Raw genomic sequence first — 12,996 nt, forward strand, 5'->3', positions numbered from 1 at the left:
CAATATACCACAGCTAAGGGCTGTATCCAGGCACTCCTCATTGCGTCGTGCTAAGAATAGCCCTTAGCTATACCCCCCCGGGCCTTATTGCTTAAATATATAAGTTCCGTTGTCAGTGTCAACAAAACTCTATCATCTTTCTTGTTAAGTGTGTTCAGGTGTGTTGGCCACACCTGATCTTAATTAGAGCTTGCTTCCTTTGAAAGGGGGAGTGTTTGAAAAAATTCAAATGGACAGCTTTGTATGTATTTAAAAACATGGCATACTAGCTCCATCCTGGTGGCGCAGTGGGCTAATTCCATGGCTAGAGAACAGAAGGTTTGAATGTCACTGATGCCATGTCACAATAAAAAGTGAACAATGCCTAAGGAAATGAATCTCCAATCTATGCTTGGAGTTCAAAAAAGTTAACCCAAATGTTAACCCAAAAAGGAAGTTATTAAAAAACTTCAATCTCAGAGCGTTAATATTACCTCACAGGAAAAATGTCAAGGAACCAGAGTAAAACGTTTTCAGAATCTCCCTACATCCTAAAAACCAATGTTCTTAGAACAGGTGAAATTTTCACTTCTGTTCTCAGAATGTTTAAAAAACGTTCATTTTCACCATTCAGGAAACATATGGCTTCGTTCCTACAGCCAATGGAAACCAAAAACATACGTTCCCACAACTTCCAAGGAACCAAATGTACTAGCTGGGTTTGAGTTATTTTGTCAATTGATTTATGATAACATGACGCCATAACTATTGGACATATGATCATGTTTTTTTCCCTATACAACATATCACAGTGCAGAGGGTTTTATGGCATTTTACATGCAAGGGGAACCTCAGCCCACATTAGGTCTGCTTGAGGGGACTGTTTCCTACAGCAGGTATGTGTTAAGTGGGCCATGTGGGGTTTAGCAGCACTACTAAAGTGGAACATCATGTTATGAGAAGCAATGTGCGAAACCTGTGATGTCATCAACATTACTGTCTTTAGTTCCAGAAGACTGCTCTAAGTGGAGGAGGCCAGTGTAACAGTATAACTTTAGTACGTCCCCTCGCCCCGACACGGGCGCGAACCAGGGACCCTCTGCACACATCAACAACGGTCGCCCACGAAGCGTCGTTACCCATCGCTCCACAAAGGCCGCGGCCCTTGCAGAGCAAGGGGAAACCCTACTTAAGTCTCAGAGCAAGTGACGTAACTGATTGAAATGCTAGTAGCGCGTACCCGCTAACTAGCTAGCCATTTCACATCCGTTACACCAGATGGACCAGTATAAATCATAGTCCAATCCTAACCAACCACCCCTCTACCCCCTTTCCCCGAGCCTCTTCCCCTAGCCACCATTCACCATGTTATACATCCATAGCCCCTTGACTTACGTAGAAATTGTGGTCTAGTAATGATGCAAGATCGCTTCAACAACATTTCTCCCCCGCTTTCTAACAAAACAGCATTTGAGCTTATCCAAACTTGCTTTCTGTTGCAAAGCAAATTTCAATTGGATGTTTAGCTTGATCATTTGCTTAGGTACATTCAGAGATGTAGCCTAACTGTCCTGTGATCTCTGTGGGTACACATTAATAACAAATGAACAAATGCATGCTTTTAGTTAGTTGTTGTTTGATTCTTTATGCTGGGACACCCACTGGTTGTACTGTGGGAGGAATAGGCCTACAACCAATCAGCAAGACATAGACCTAGTTGTTTTTAACCCGCTTCCTCACTTAAGACCGTTGATCTTCTCAACATTTGACATACTGTATCAGTCAGTAGGGATCTGGAGTCCGTGTGAATTGTGGTTGGTCAGCCTCAGAGGTCTGTTGGACCAGTCCTGGGTTTCCATTATCTAAGCAGTGCACCAGTGTGTACGTAGGACTAAGAATAATGTCACCTGCTAGGGTTACATGCTTTCCTTCAAGAATGTGCACATGGCAAGTGTGTCTAGCCTCTATGGTGGACCATTGTTGTCAAGCGCCAAGGAAAAGTCCAGAATGGATGCCCTGACAAACCTATCAGAGGCCCCTGGTCGCTCAGAATGAGATGGAAACAAAGTTTGGCTCTGATGCTGGTATTTGTCGCTGTTGTTATGGAACAAGTGGGACAAAGGGGGGAAAATCCCCACAGAAGGTGTCTTATTGTACTGTTGCCAGATTCAACACACATATCCCCTGCTGCTCCCCCCAGAAAAAGCAGCTCTTGTATCGTTCCAGTTGTCATCCAATCTAATGCTGCTTTTCTAGGAACATGACCGAGTTTCCCTGTAAAGCAGGAACAGCAGTATTAGAAAAACAGATGCAATCACTCCCCATTGCTACGGTGCTGCAATTCTGGAGGGAAGCTGATTCAATTTTGGAGGGAAGCATCTCATTCAGTGTTATGGTGACGTAGTTTGTTTTGATGAGATAATGTTGGAAAGCTGTACTGTAGAGATTTGCAAGAGCCAGTAAAATGGTGTGGTTTGGAAGCCAACTGCTGTCCAAAATTTTGGAAGTGATAAATTGTTCTGGACTGCTTTTTCCAGGGTTCTTTTTAAGAATGACATGTGTGGTTGTAATGGCTTCAGGAAGTTCTTACCATGTGAACTGTAAAGATATCCTAGTTTATTTATCATGGTTGTGATGTATAGTGTGTTGTGTAGCTAAATGAGCCAGAAGTGGATATTTTTTCCCATTAGGAACATCTTTAAAATTATTCTGAACTATTACATCTTCACTGCAAACATTTGTCTCATGTTGTTTGCTTTGTTTTTTGGAGCTTTTCATAAGAACTCCAATGGAAAAATGACAATAACATCTTAGAGAGGCATTCTGGGGACAACTGTTTTGGGACAATAAGTCCAGTGAAAAGTAAGGTTTTAACCACATCTTTGTAGGGGTTACAGTCGTACACAAACACAAAAACACAATAAGGAAATATTTCAATGACCTCAAGGGAGGGAAGAGGTTTCCTAACCCTATCTCTGTCCAGCACCTACTTAGACCCATCACCCCTGAGGGAACACAGGCAGACCGGATTGCTTAAACACATCAGTGTCATTCCTCAATCCGACTGTAATTGACCGGATGACAGAGGGTTTCCATGTTTTCGCCACATACTTTCAAGATATATCTTCTTAATCCATGAAAAATGTGTATTAATGAATGGATTAAAGCAAAATGTTGACAATGTGTCATCTATCTCATGTTGTTTTGTACAGTACTCACAGTAGTGAGTCATGGGAAAATACCTATCCTATCATGTTTCCTTATTTTTTGGATGGTCCAAATTCCAATAATTACCCAATAACCTCACTGTTTTTATGGAATTCTACCATGTATTTCCAACTCAGGGAATTTGGGGTCCAAAACTATTTCTCTGTGTATTGCCACTATGTGTTGCGTAACTTGTTTTGGTATTTTAGGGTACTGATGATAGGCTCTAATGTGGATGTTGTGCTAATAGCACATGTCAGACGCAAGGTTTAATGAGCCGCAGGTGTCAGATTAGGCACAATGAGACCACTGTGTGTTAAGCACAGGAGTAATAACACTGCTATTACAACAGTAGCCATCCACATCAAATTATATATTATTTCTCTTTTGCTTATTTGCAAATATTGATAATACCTGTGAATGACAACTGCCTCTATATTGATGGCACTAGGTTCAGCATGTGATCATATCAAGAGATTAAGAACGCTTTTTTGGTCAATTGTACTCAAGGTCCAACCGAAATTTGACTTCCGCATTTAACCCAACCCCTCCTAAAGACACACATACTGTACTTATAAAGTTTTGGAGAGGTGCGTGGGGCTGCCACACTGGGCGCCAGGGGAGCTGTTGTTGTTTGAGTTAAGTGCCTTGCTCAAGGGCACAATGGCATCTAGGGTTTGATACCAGATTCCAGTTGCCAGCTCACTTCCCGACAAATTTTTCCCCATCAGACCCGGGATTCAAACTGGCAACCCTCCGGGTGCTGGTTCGCCTCGAACCACTAGACTACCTGCCGACTATATGCTTATATAGTCAGTCTTGTAAATTATGTATTGCCAACAATTATACACTATTGAGTGATGTTGACAGATTTTAATAATGTCCTAAGAATAGCTCCATGTTGTATCTAGTTACATGTTCTAGGGTTAGAATAAGATTTAAGGAATTCAAGAACACAATATGTAGATCAGGGGAGTAGTAAATCCAATAATACCCAGATGTATAATGTACTCACTTTATTAAAGTATCATGATTTTCCTTCATACAGTGCACTGCATTTCAGTTCATAAAAGTAAATGTACTCATCAGCTGGCATGGAGACCAATTTGATCAGTCTGTCCAAAGCCACACGTGTAAAATCCCAAAGCTTCATCTATAAAAACAAAGACAGCAATGGAAACTTGCCCAAATATATTACAGCTTAATATACAAATATATACAGGTACATTCAATAAATAGAATATGAAACATTATTGGGATGCATTATGGCTATTATGTAGGGCTGTCTACCAATGTTTGCAAAGGCTCACAGATATGTTCTGTATTTAGTGTAGCATTTTGTTTGACCTTTCAAAAGGGCATGATTGACCAATAGGGTTAAGGTAATTGTTTCCACATAATTTTTGACCTATAAAGGAAGTTATAGAAGTTTTCAGGATATGCTAACTTCTGCTTGTGACCTCTATTCTTCTCAAGTCAAGTGGCCAATGAAATATTGATCTTAACACAACAATCCAGTTTGACTAGTTGTTGAATGATCAAATCGACTGACGTGGATTAACGCCCTTCAAGTGACCCATGCCAAACACAATAACCAAATGCACACAAAGAACAAGCAGGGAATTAATCTACAACAACTCATATATACTGTATAACACTGATTGAAAAGCCATGTACACGGATCACTGTAATATTCAACTCAGTAGACAGTGTCACCATCTTTGGTCCCTGTGGTGGTTAGTGGTTTAGGCATGATGTGACATTAGTGACATGACTATTATAGTGTGCATACCGAATGTGTCAAAAAGCTTTCATAAAAGCAGAAGCTATGTTAATCTCTTTGAATCAAAAGTTTGAATCGGAACTACCCAGTACAGGGTTAGAAATACATTGATGTGATTTGTATACATGAACACAGATGAAGGATTACAAAGATAATGTAGCAACGTTAGACAAAGTCAAAACCATGAAAAAGATGATTTTAGAATGACATTTGTAACACTATCCATGATGACGGTTAATAGAAGAAAAAGCCCATAAACTGACTCCCAGCACAGTGGATAAAGTGATATAGATTGTGCTTGGGGATGGAGATGACATGACAGAATGGAAGGCAGAAAACGGTACATGTCAGAGACTAACATCCCTTATCTTCTCTCCAGCACGTTCTCCCTGGCTTCATCCAGCTTTGGCTGTGGGGTGCAGTGCAGACTGTATTCAAGTGCTGCTTCATGCAGTGTTCTTCTTGAAGAGGCTTCCCTGCATCTTGAGCCTGTGCATCCTAAAGATAAGAGAAGAGAAAAAAAAGTTCACAAAAGAAAATGAGGAAGGAAGTTCTGAATCCTATCTTTGGATATGATAGATTTTTATGCAATCAAAGTTTCACAAAGTTTCAAAATGTTCTAGATTTCTTACGTTTTTTCTTTCCGGCTCATGTTGTCCTCTTTTGATTTGACAAAGACTGCGTCGTCTTTTCCTCTGACGAGGTAGGCAAACTCTCCATCTTTAGCGCTGAAGATCACCCTGGAGTCAGACAGTAAAGACTATCAGTAAAGCCTTCTGAAACATTTATCATACAACTTCAAAGACTGGCAATGTGAAAGATGATGTGCAGTGTCAAAGATATTCAAATATGGTACACAGTACTGCTGGGTTTTGATTGATTCATCTCATCAATTGGAATATTCAGTTCATCATAACTTACTTGGACTGAGTCTCCCCGGCCTTGACACGCATTTTGCGGATGTGGAAGTTGCTGTTACCCCACCAGTCAGACCAGCTGAAGTAAGCGTCTTTCTCCCAACGCAGCTTGACCATAAGCAGCTCCCCGATGTCCACGTCGGTGGTCAGCAGGAAGGACACAGTGCTGTTAGTGTTCAGGAAGGGCCTGAGGGGTCACACACAGGTCAACGGTTAGGGGGTCATTTCACCTTCTGTACTGTATACAGTACCCAGCTGAGGAGAGGCGACGAGATGTTATCTCTGGGGTTAATTATGTCAGTGTATGATATTTGTAAGTTTGGATATGTTTAGAAATTATATCAAGCATTTCTGGACAACTAAGTATATAAAAAATAAATAATAATAATAATGATTTTATTATTTTCTTTAATATCAGACTATACGTACATGATGTAGGGAATGTCTGTCTTCTCATCATGAGTTCCGTACAGAGAGATTTTCATGGGCTGCTCAGTGTAGTCCAGTTTCTCGCTGCTGAAGAAATGCACCTTCACTTGGTAATGGAAAACTGGGGAAAGAATGACGGAGACCTTCATTTAGAACCACGCCACACACAGACGTCTGAAACCCTGAGTATGTTTGCCGATGCAAATACCTGCAGTGTGCCCGGTTGAGACATATTCTCCAACTGTTTGAAGTGTTTGTGGCATGTGGACATTATCCCATCACTGATGCCCACAGTTAAAGCTAAAGATCCTTATTCTGCTCCCACAGAACTGTAGTACCTCCATGATTATGACCTGTCTTTACATACCCATATTATTAATTACTGCCATGACTAAGGGTGACTAAGGGTAGGAAAATGCTTAACTGCAGATTAAGCATTAACGAATAGAATTGGCATGTAAAGTATCCTCTAACTTTCCACCCTAAGCAATCACGCGCAGTGGTGTCAAGTTACCAAACTACTGAAATACTAATAGCCTCACTCTAATGTGACTTTCATGGCTTGCACCATAAACCTTGTTTTATCCCCCCTGCTTGTTTTGGTTTGACCTTGATGCCACTAACGTATCAGATGTGTTAGACTGTGCCAATCCTACAATAGTGGGGTGAGGGGGGTGAAAAATGGACGCAGGCTGGACATATGTTATGGAATCTTTTATGGATAGGGAGTCAGGAGGGACTGATAAAGGAGGGACTTGTGTAGACTTCAGAAGTCACACTGTTTGAACAGGGTTATCTAGTACTGGTACAGTATGTGCACTGGGGGGCCGTTGTACTAATGTGACATACATGGCCTGGTAAAGAGACTCAGTGTTCAGTTAAAGCTCTCAAGGCCAGCTTGAGCTAAGCCTAGCTCCATGCCACCACTACCGTAACTACATTCAGACTTCTGGACCAATACATTGAGGATTTGGTAACAAATGTACATCAAGTCTTAACTTATGAAAATCTATTTTAGTGCTAGGGAATGAACCTTCTGTTGTGACAAAGATTAATCCAATTGTTCCTTTGTGCATGCGTGCTCTCTCATCCTAAAACAATTCCCCTACATCTCTCTCGCTCTTACGTTTGAAGGGCATCATCTCGCGGGTCTTGAGGTACATCTTGGTGCTCCGGGGCAGGCGGACCTTGTTGACGCCGTAGCCCACCTTGTTGCAACGGTTCTTGCGGCAGTTGAGACACATGCCCTTCATGAAGGCCTCCTTGGAGCTGCAGCGGTAGGCCATGCTCTGATGCTCTGCTGCATTCACCAGCGAGTCGATGAACAGGTGGATGGAGCGCTCGTGGGAACACTTCACAATCTGGTCCATATCTACACAGGACCCACATAAAACAACACCATTAGGACCATGATGACTGAATCACTGGCTGATTCTCTGATATACACCGGACTAACTGTGCAACCATGTCTGGGACATTTGCTTATTCAGACTTAAAGTTAAAGAAAAGTTAAGACATTGAAAATGACACTTTTAATGAGGTCAAAGTATCTGATGCAGCTATTCAAACTTAAAGGAACACGCCTCGTGAAGATTTACTACACTGTAATAACAGAGTGTGATTTTATTACATTGCAGTGTTAAATTACAGTACGTACTATGGATGCCTGTGGTGGCAATCATCATCATGGTGTTCTGCAGGTCACAGCCTGGCTGGAAGGTTCCTCCGTTGGGGTAGATGTCCACATGGCCCACCGGTCTCTGGATGCCGATGCTGCGGTCTGGGGAGCCCCGGGTGTTGGTGTGCAGGACGTCCACGAAGAGAGCATCATCAGGGGACAGGGTGCTCTGGGTGTCAGCGTGCTCAAAGGTCGGGCCGGCTGGGTCCAAACCTGGGAGACAGATGGAAGGAGAGAGAAGGGGGAAGTAGAGAGAGAGAGGGAGAGAGGGAGAGAACAGTCACAGTCCATCTGTAATACTGTACATGAGAACATGCAGGCAAAAGCCTCAGTGTGCTTCCAGCACTGAAGTAAAGCCACAATGTACTCAATGGATGTGATTATGGTGTTTAATGGTCTGCTGCCTCCAGGGCCTGATCTGGTTTAGGGATAAATATGTTAATATTCTAAGCAGGTCAAAGAGATTTCATAGTTGAGTAAACTTTATGGAGACAAATTCAGGGACTATTGAGGCTAAATTCATTGAGATAGAACTTGCATATGTAGGCCTATGCATGTATGTTTGCATCCATGGTACATGTAATGACAGACTGATAGACAAACAATAAAACCTCTTCAGCAGAGAAGGACTGTCTGCTCACCTGTGATCCTGCTGACTTTGTGGTTGGTGAGGAGACCGGCGATGCCGGCTACATGAGCCCCCAGACTGTATCCCAGCAGATGTATCCTCTCCCAGGGGTAGTCCAGTGTTTTCTGACAAGAAGGAAAACAAACATGGTTTATTCCTAATTCCTAAACTGTCAAGTATGTTGTGACTGTGTAAAGACTTAGCTGTAAAACCTCTTATGCCATGGTTATGCGATGCTAACACCCTTTCAAGTATATTCTGTTCCGTCAGTTATACTGTCCGCTTTCACATGTAACCATTTCAGGCGGTTTATCATACCAATGTGTCCTCCCTCGCCCTAAAGTATTTTTCTAGCAGAGGATATGCTTCACTAGCTCCACGTGCCGCTTCTATCAATAATGTTCTGTGTAATGATGTGGATCAACAACATGGCAGTAAAAAGCCTTTATGAGGCATACAAATCAGAACCAGGAGGAAAACACATCCACAACTCTGACTTCTAAAACATTGCATCACCAGTAATATACAGTATACTGAACAAAAACATAAACGCAACACGCATTCATTTCACAGATTTGACTGAGTTACAGTTCATATAAGGAAATCAGTCATTTGAAATACATTTATTAGGGCCTAATCTATCGATTTCACATCACTGGGAATACAGATATGCATCTGTTGGTCACAGATATCTTTTTTTTATTTTTTATTGCCTCACAATGGGCCTCGTCACAGTATCTCGTCACAGTATCTTTGTGCATTTAAATTGCCATCGATAAAATGCAATTGTGTTCATTCTCCGTAGCTTATGCATGCCCATACTACAAACCCACCACCACCATGGGGAACTCTGTTCACCAGGTTGTCATCAGTAAACCACTCGCCCAGATGACGCCATACATGTGGTCTGCGGTTGTGAGGCCAGTTGGACATACTGCCAAATTCTCTAAAACGACGATGGAGGTGGCTTACGGTAGAGAAATTAACATTACATTTTCTGGCAACAGCACTGGTGGACATTCCTGTAGTCAGCATGCCAATTACACGTGACAAAACTGCACATTTTAGAGTGGCATTTTATTGTCCCCAGCACAAGGTGCACCTGTGTACGGATCATGCTGTTTCTTGATATGCCAAACCTGTCAGGGGGTTGGATTAACTTGGCAAAGGAGAAATGCTCACTAACATGGATGTAAACAAATGTGTGCACAACATTTTAGAGAAATAAGCTTTTTGTGACTATGGAACATTTCTGGGATATTTTATTTAAGCTCATGAAACATGGGATAAACAATCTACATGTTGCGTTTATATTTTTGTTCAGTGTATTTTTAATAACTAGATCGATTCCAAACTTCAGATGCAACTTTTGTTCAACTCACCCATTTACACTACTGCCTGAAAGTCTGATCTCAAGTTAGAAATCAGGCCATTGTGTGAAGCTTATATTTAAGCAATAAGGGCCGAGGGGGTGTTGTATATAGCCAATATACCACGACTAAGGGCAGTCCTTAGCACGACGCAACGCTGAGTGCCTGGATACAGCCCTTAGCTGTGGTATATTACCAATGCCAGGTGCCTTATTGCTATTATAAACTGGTTACCAAATTAATTAGAGCTTTAAAAAAAAAAATTGACATAAACGTGGTATACGGTCTGATATACCACGGCTTTCGGCCAATCAGCATTCAGGCTCGAACCACCCAGTTAATATTATATTATTTCCTGTGTTCACAGTGACCTTGAGATCACTTACCTGCAGCCAGTTGACAAACTTGGCCACGTCTCTGCCCACCAGCTTGGTGTAAGCGGCGGAGGTAGGGTAGTGCTGCTGGGCCCGGGTCAGCCAGTCCACCACGATAACGTTGGCCTTGGGCTCCCTCTCATACAGCGCTGTCACCAGCTTAGGGACCCAGCTCTCAAACAGCCCTGTGACCTGGAGGAGACACAGTTCTGGGGTCAGTGGCTGGCGTGACCCACTGTGGCCCTATCCCCCATTGTCTGCTCACTGCACTGATTGAAGACCAGCCAAGTGTCAGCACTTTAACACATGAATGAGCACTGGAGCGTTATAACTAGGGACAGTGGGAGGCTTCTCATCATGCATCTAGTTATCATTGCTGAATCTATTTTTAGGGACAATTATTGTTGAGTTAATTCGCTCATAATATAAACAATACAGCTTATTCAAATGATGGTAAACAATTTATGCTTTAGTGGTAATCAATTATAATAGAATGTCAAAGCTTTTTACCGTCCATCCATGAATAACCACAAACGTCTGAGTCTCAGAGTTGAATTCACACTCTGGGATGGTTAAGGGCTGGCCAGGAACAATGTAGCACAGGTCATCATCTGGTACCTCAGCGGTTCTCAGGGAGAACTTGGATACAATGTCAGTGAAGTCCTCAAGCCATTCAGTAGAGTTGTTGTTACCTGCATGAGTGATGATTTTGACATTTTTTGGGTCATATAGCAGGCACTCTTATCTAGAGCAATTTACAGGACAAATTAGTGTTAAGTGCCTTGCTCAACGGCACTAGAAATTCAAAGCCTTTACCACTACCAAAAATGTACTTCTGATTTGCATGACAAATCAGATCCAGCATCTACAATTCCTTTCAAGGAAACAAATTCCAGTATTTTTTATTGGATCTTTCAAGTGGTGGCAATTCAGCTTTTTATATTCACACACTGACTATCTTGGAAGAAAATAATTACAAAACACAATCTGCAGAATCTATCAGTTTATCAATTGGTATAATCTAGTCCAATTAACAGCATGATAAAATATATCATGAAACGTTTTAACAGTCAAGTGTCGCCCCCTTTTGCCACTTGCATTTCTACCAACCAAACATTCATTCATGATTCCACATTTTCTAGTAATGCTATTTCACACAAAACAAATCACAAATAAGCCTATCGACCACATTAAATATTGAATATAATGTTAATTATAATATATATATAGAGTATATATGTGTGTGTGTTATTATGCAAAAATGTGTCAAACAAATGGAAAATAGTTATTTTGCATAAAAAAATGCTAACATATTTTAGTTCTCAAAGTATTGTTGTAATTGCACTTGAATTTGCAAATAATTATCTGCCATGAAAATGCCTCATTTTCTTTCTGATCGAATTCTTGTTGTTGCAATGGTTGGAAAGAGCTCCCACTGCGCAGCCTAAACAAAAGAGTGGGGTAGGTAGGTCTGACAACTTTATAAACTATTTTCTGGGTTACTATGGGTCAGTTGGAGATGGCTGCACCAATTATACTCCTTCCAGGTGGCTTGAGAGTTTATTTTATGGCAGAAATTCAACTAGGAGCAGACTGGGACCAGAAATCAGCCCTGGCATTTCTAACACACCAGACCATTATTTTTCTTGAGGCCCTCACACTGGACCAATTTTTCCTTGAGGAACCCATTATTAGCAAAGTAATTATACTTTTGTGCAAAAAAACAAACAAGTTAGACAGGCCCACTGGACAAAAAAACTTGACCAACCCATCTGGCATTTGCCCGTAATGTCAGATGGCTAGTCAGCCCCCAGGAAAATAATGTATTTATTTAACCTCTCTCTAACAAAGCCAAAGTCAGCTCTACAAACAGGAGACATATCCCTTACTTACCAAAAAGTGTTTGTTCTGGTGTACTTGAAAAAGATGCACAGATATTTGCAAGAATTATCCAAACGGTGACCAAATAGGTATTTTCTTTTCCCATATTATTGTTGATATAGAGGTTTCTCTGTCAAGTCCCGAATGAAAAGTTCCTTGAAAATTGGTTTAGGAGTAGTAGATCCAATTGTATAAGTCAGTAGGAACACAGCTCCGGTTAAAAACTGTGGTCTGACTGTGATCAGAGAGTAAACTTTCTTACGAAGTCTGCCACAATTGCCGCCCAAGTTGTCTTTAAGAGAGGCTCATTTGAATAAACAAACTCCATTGGTCTGAAATAAGTGGGCTGGTTCCAAATGCAAAATCGCAACAAAAATCATTCGCAACTCTGTGCCTTCACCAATGCGCATTAAATGTGGAAATGTTATATTTCTGTTCTATAGCTTTCACTTGTAATCCTTCATTTCAGAATAATATCTTGTCATGGTTAGAATATGTTCACCAAATTGATTTACTTGCTATTTCTTTTGAGATTCAATGCTTTAGCCTAATTCGTTTTAAACTTTTTTTCAATATATTTTTTCGTAAAATAAAAAAATGTAAAACTTTTATTCGTCAGAAATGGGCTTCTATAGGTGTGTGAGCTATGCAGTCGCTACAATCTCATGCTCCAGTGTATTGCTCTTCTGTGATTCAGGCCTACCAGACACAATGCAGCAAACTAGAGTGTTTCATAAAACACATGTGCCT

At 41.2% G+C, this 12,996-nt stretch overlaps 1 protein-coding gene across 1 annotated transcript; it reads right to left on the reverse strand.

The window, feature by feature from the left end:
• Window positions 1–4,187: 4,187 nt before the first annotated feature.
• LOC139539671 (lipoprotein lipase-like) lies at window positions 4,188–12,519 on the reverse strand. Its single transcript, XM_071342838.1, has 10 exons — window positions 12,259–12,519; window positions 10,876–11,057; window positions 10,378–10,557; window positions 8,635–8,746; window positions 7,973–8,206; window positions 7,442–7,687; window positions 6,316–6,436; window positions 5,891–6,073; window positions 5,602–5,709; window positions 4,188–5,467 (listed from the first exon to the last, which is right to left on the reverse strand). Exons 1-10 carry the CDS (start codon window positions 12,350–12,352, stop codon window positions 5,416–5,418), a joined length of 1,512 nt encoding a protein of 503 aa, XP_071198939.1. The 5' UTR covers window positions 12,353–12,519; the 3' UTR covers window positions 4,188–5,415.
• Window positions 12,520–12,996: the final 477 nt, after the last annotated feature.

Source organism: Salvelinus alpinus, chromosome 15 (genome assembly GCF_045679555.1).
Source record: "Salvelinus alpinus chromosome 15, SLU_Salpinus.1, whole genome shotgun sequence".
NCBI classification, from domain to species: domain Eukaryota; kingdom Metazoa; phylum Chordata; class Actinopteri; order Salmoniformes; family Salmonidae; genus Salvelinus; species Salvelinus alpinus.

Bases quoted from the DNA above. Each gene is read 5' to 3' on its own strand.
- LOC139539671 (XM_071342838.1), bottom strand. From the start codon at position 12,352: ATGGGAAAAGAAAATACCTATTTGGTCACCGTTTGGATAATTCTTGCA. The intron at 5,710-5,890 runs GTAAGTTATGAT...GTCTGACTCCAG, and splicing joins GCCGGGGAGACTCAGTCCAA to GGTGATCTTCAGCGCTAAAG. The intron at 5,468-5,601 runs GTAAGAAATCTA...TCTTATCTTTAG, and splicing joins ATGAGCCGGAAAGAAAAAAC to GATGCACAGGCTCAAGATGC.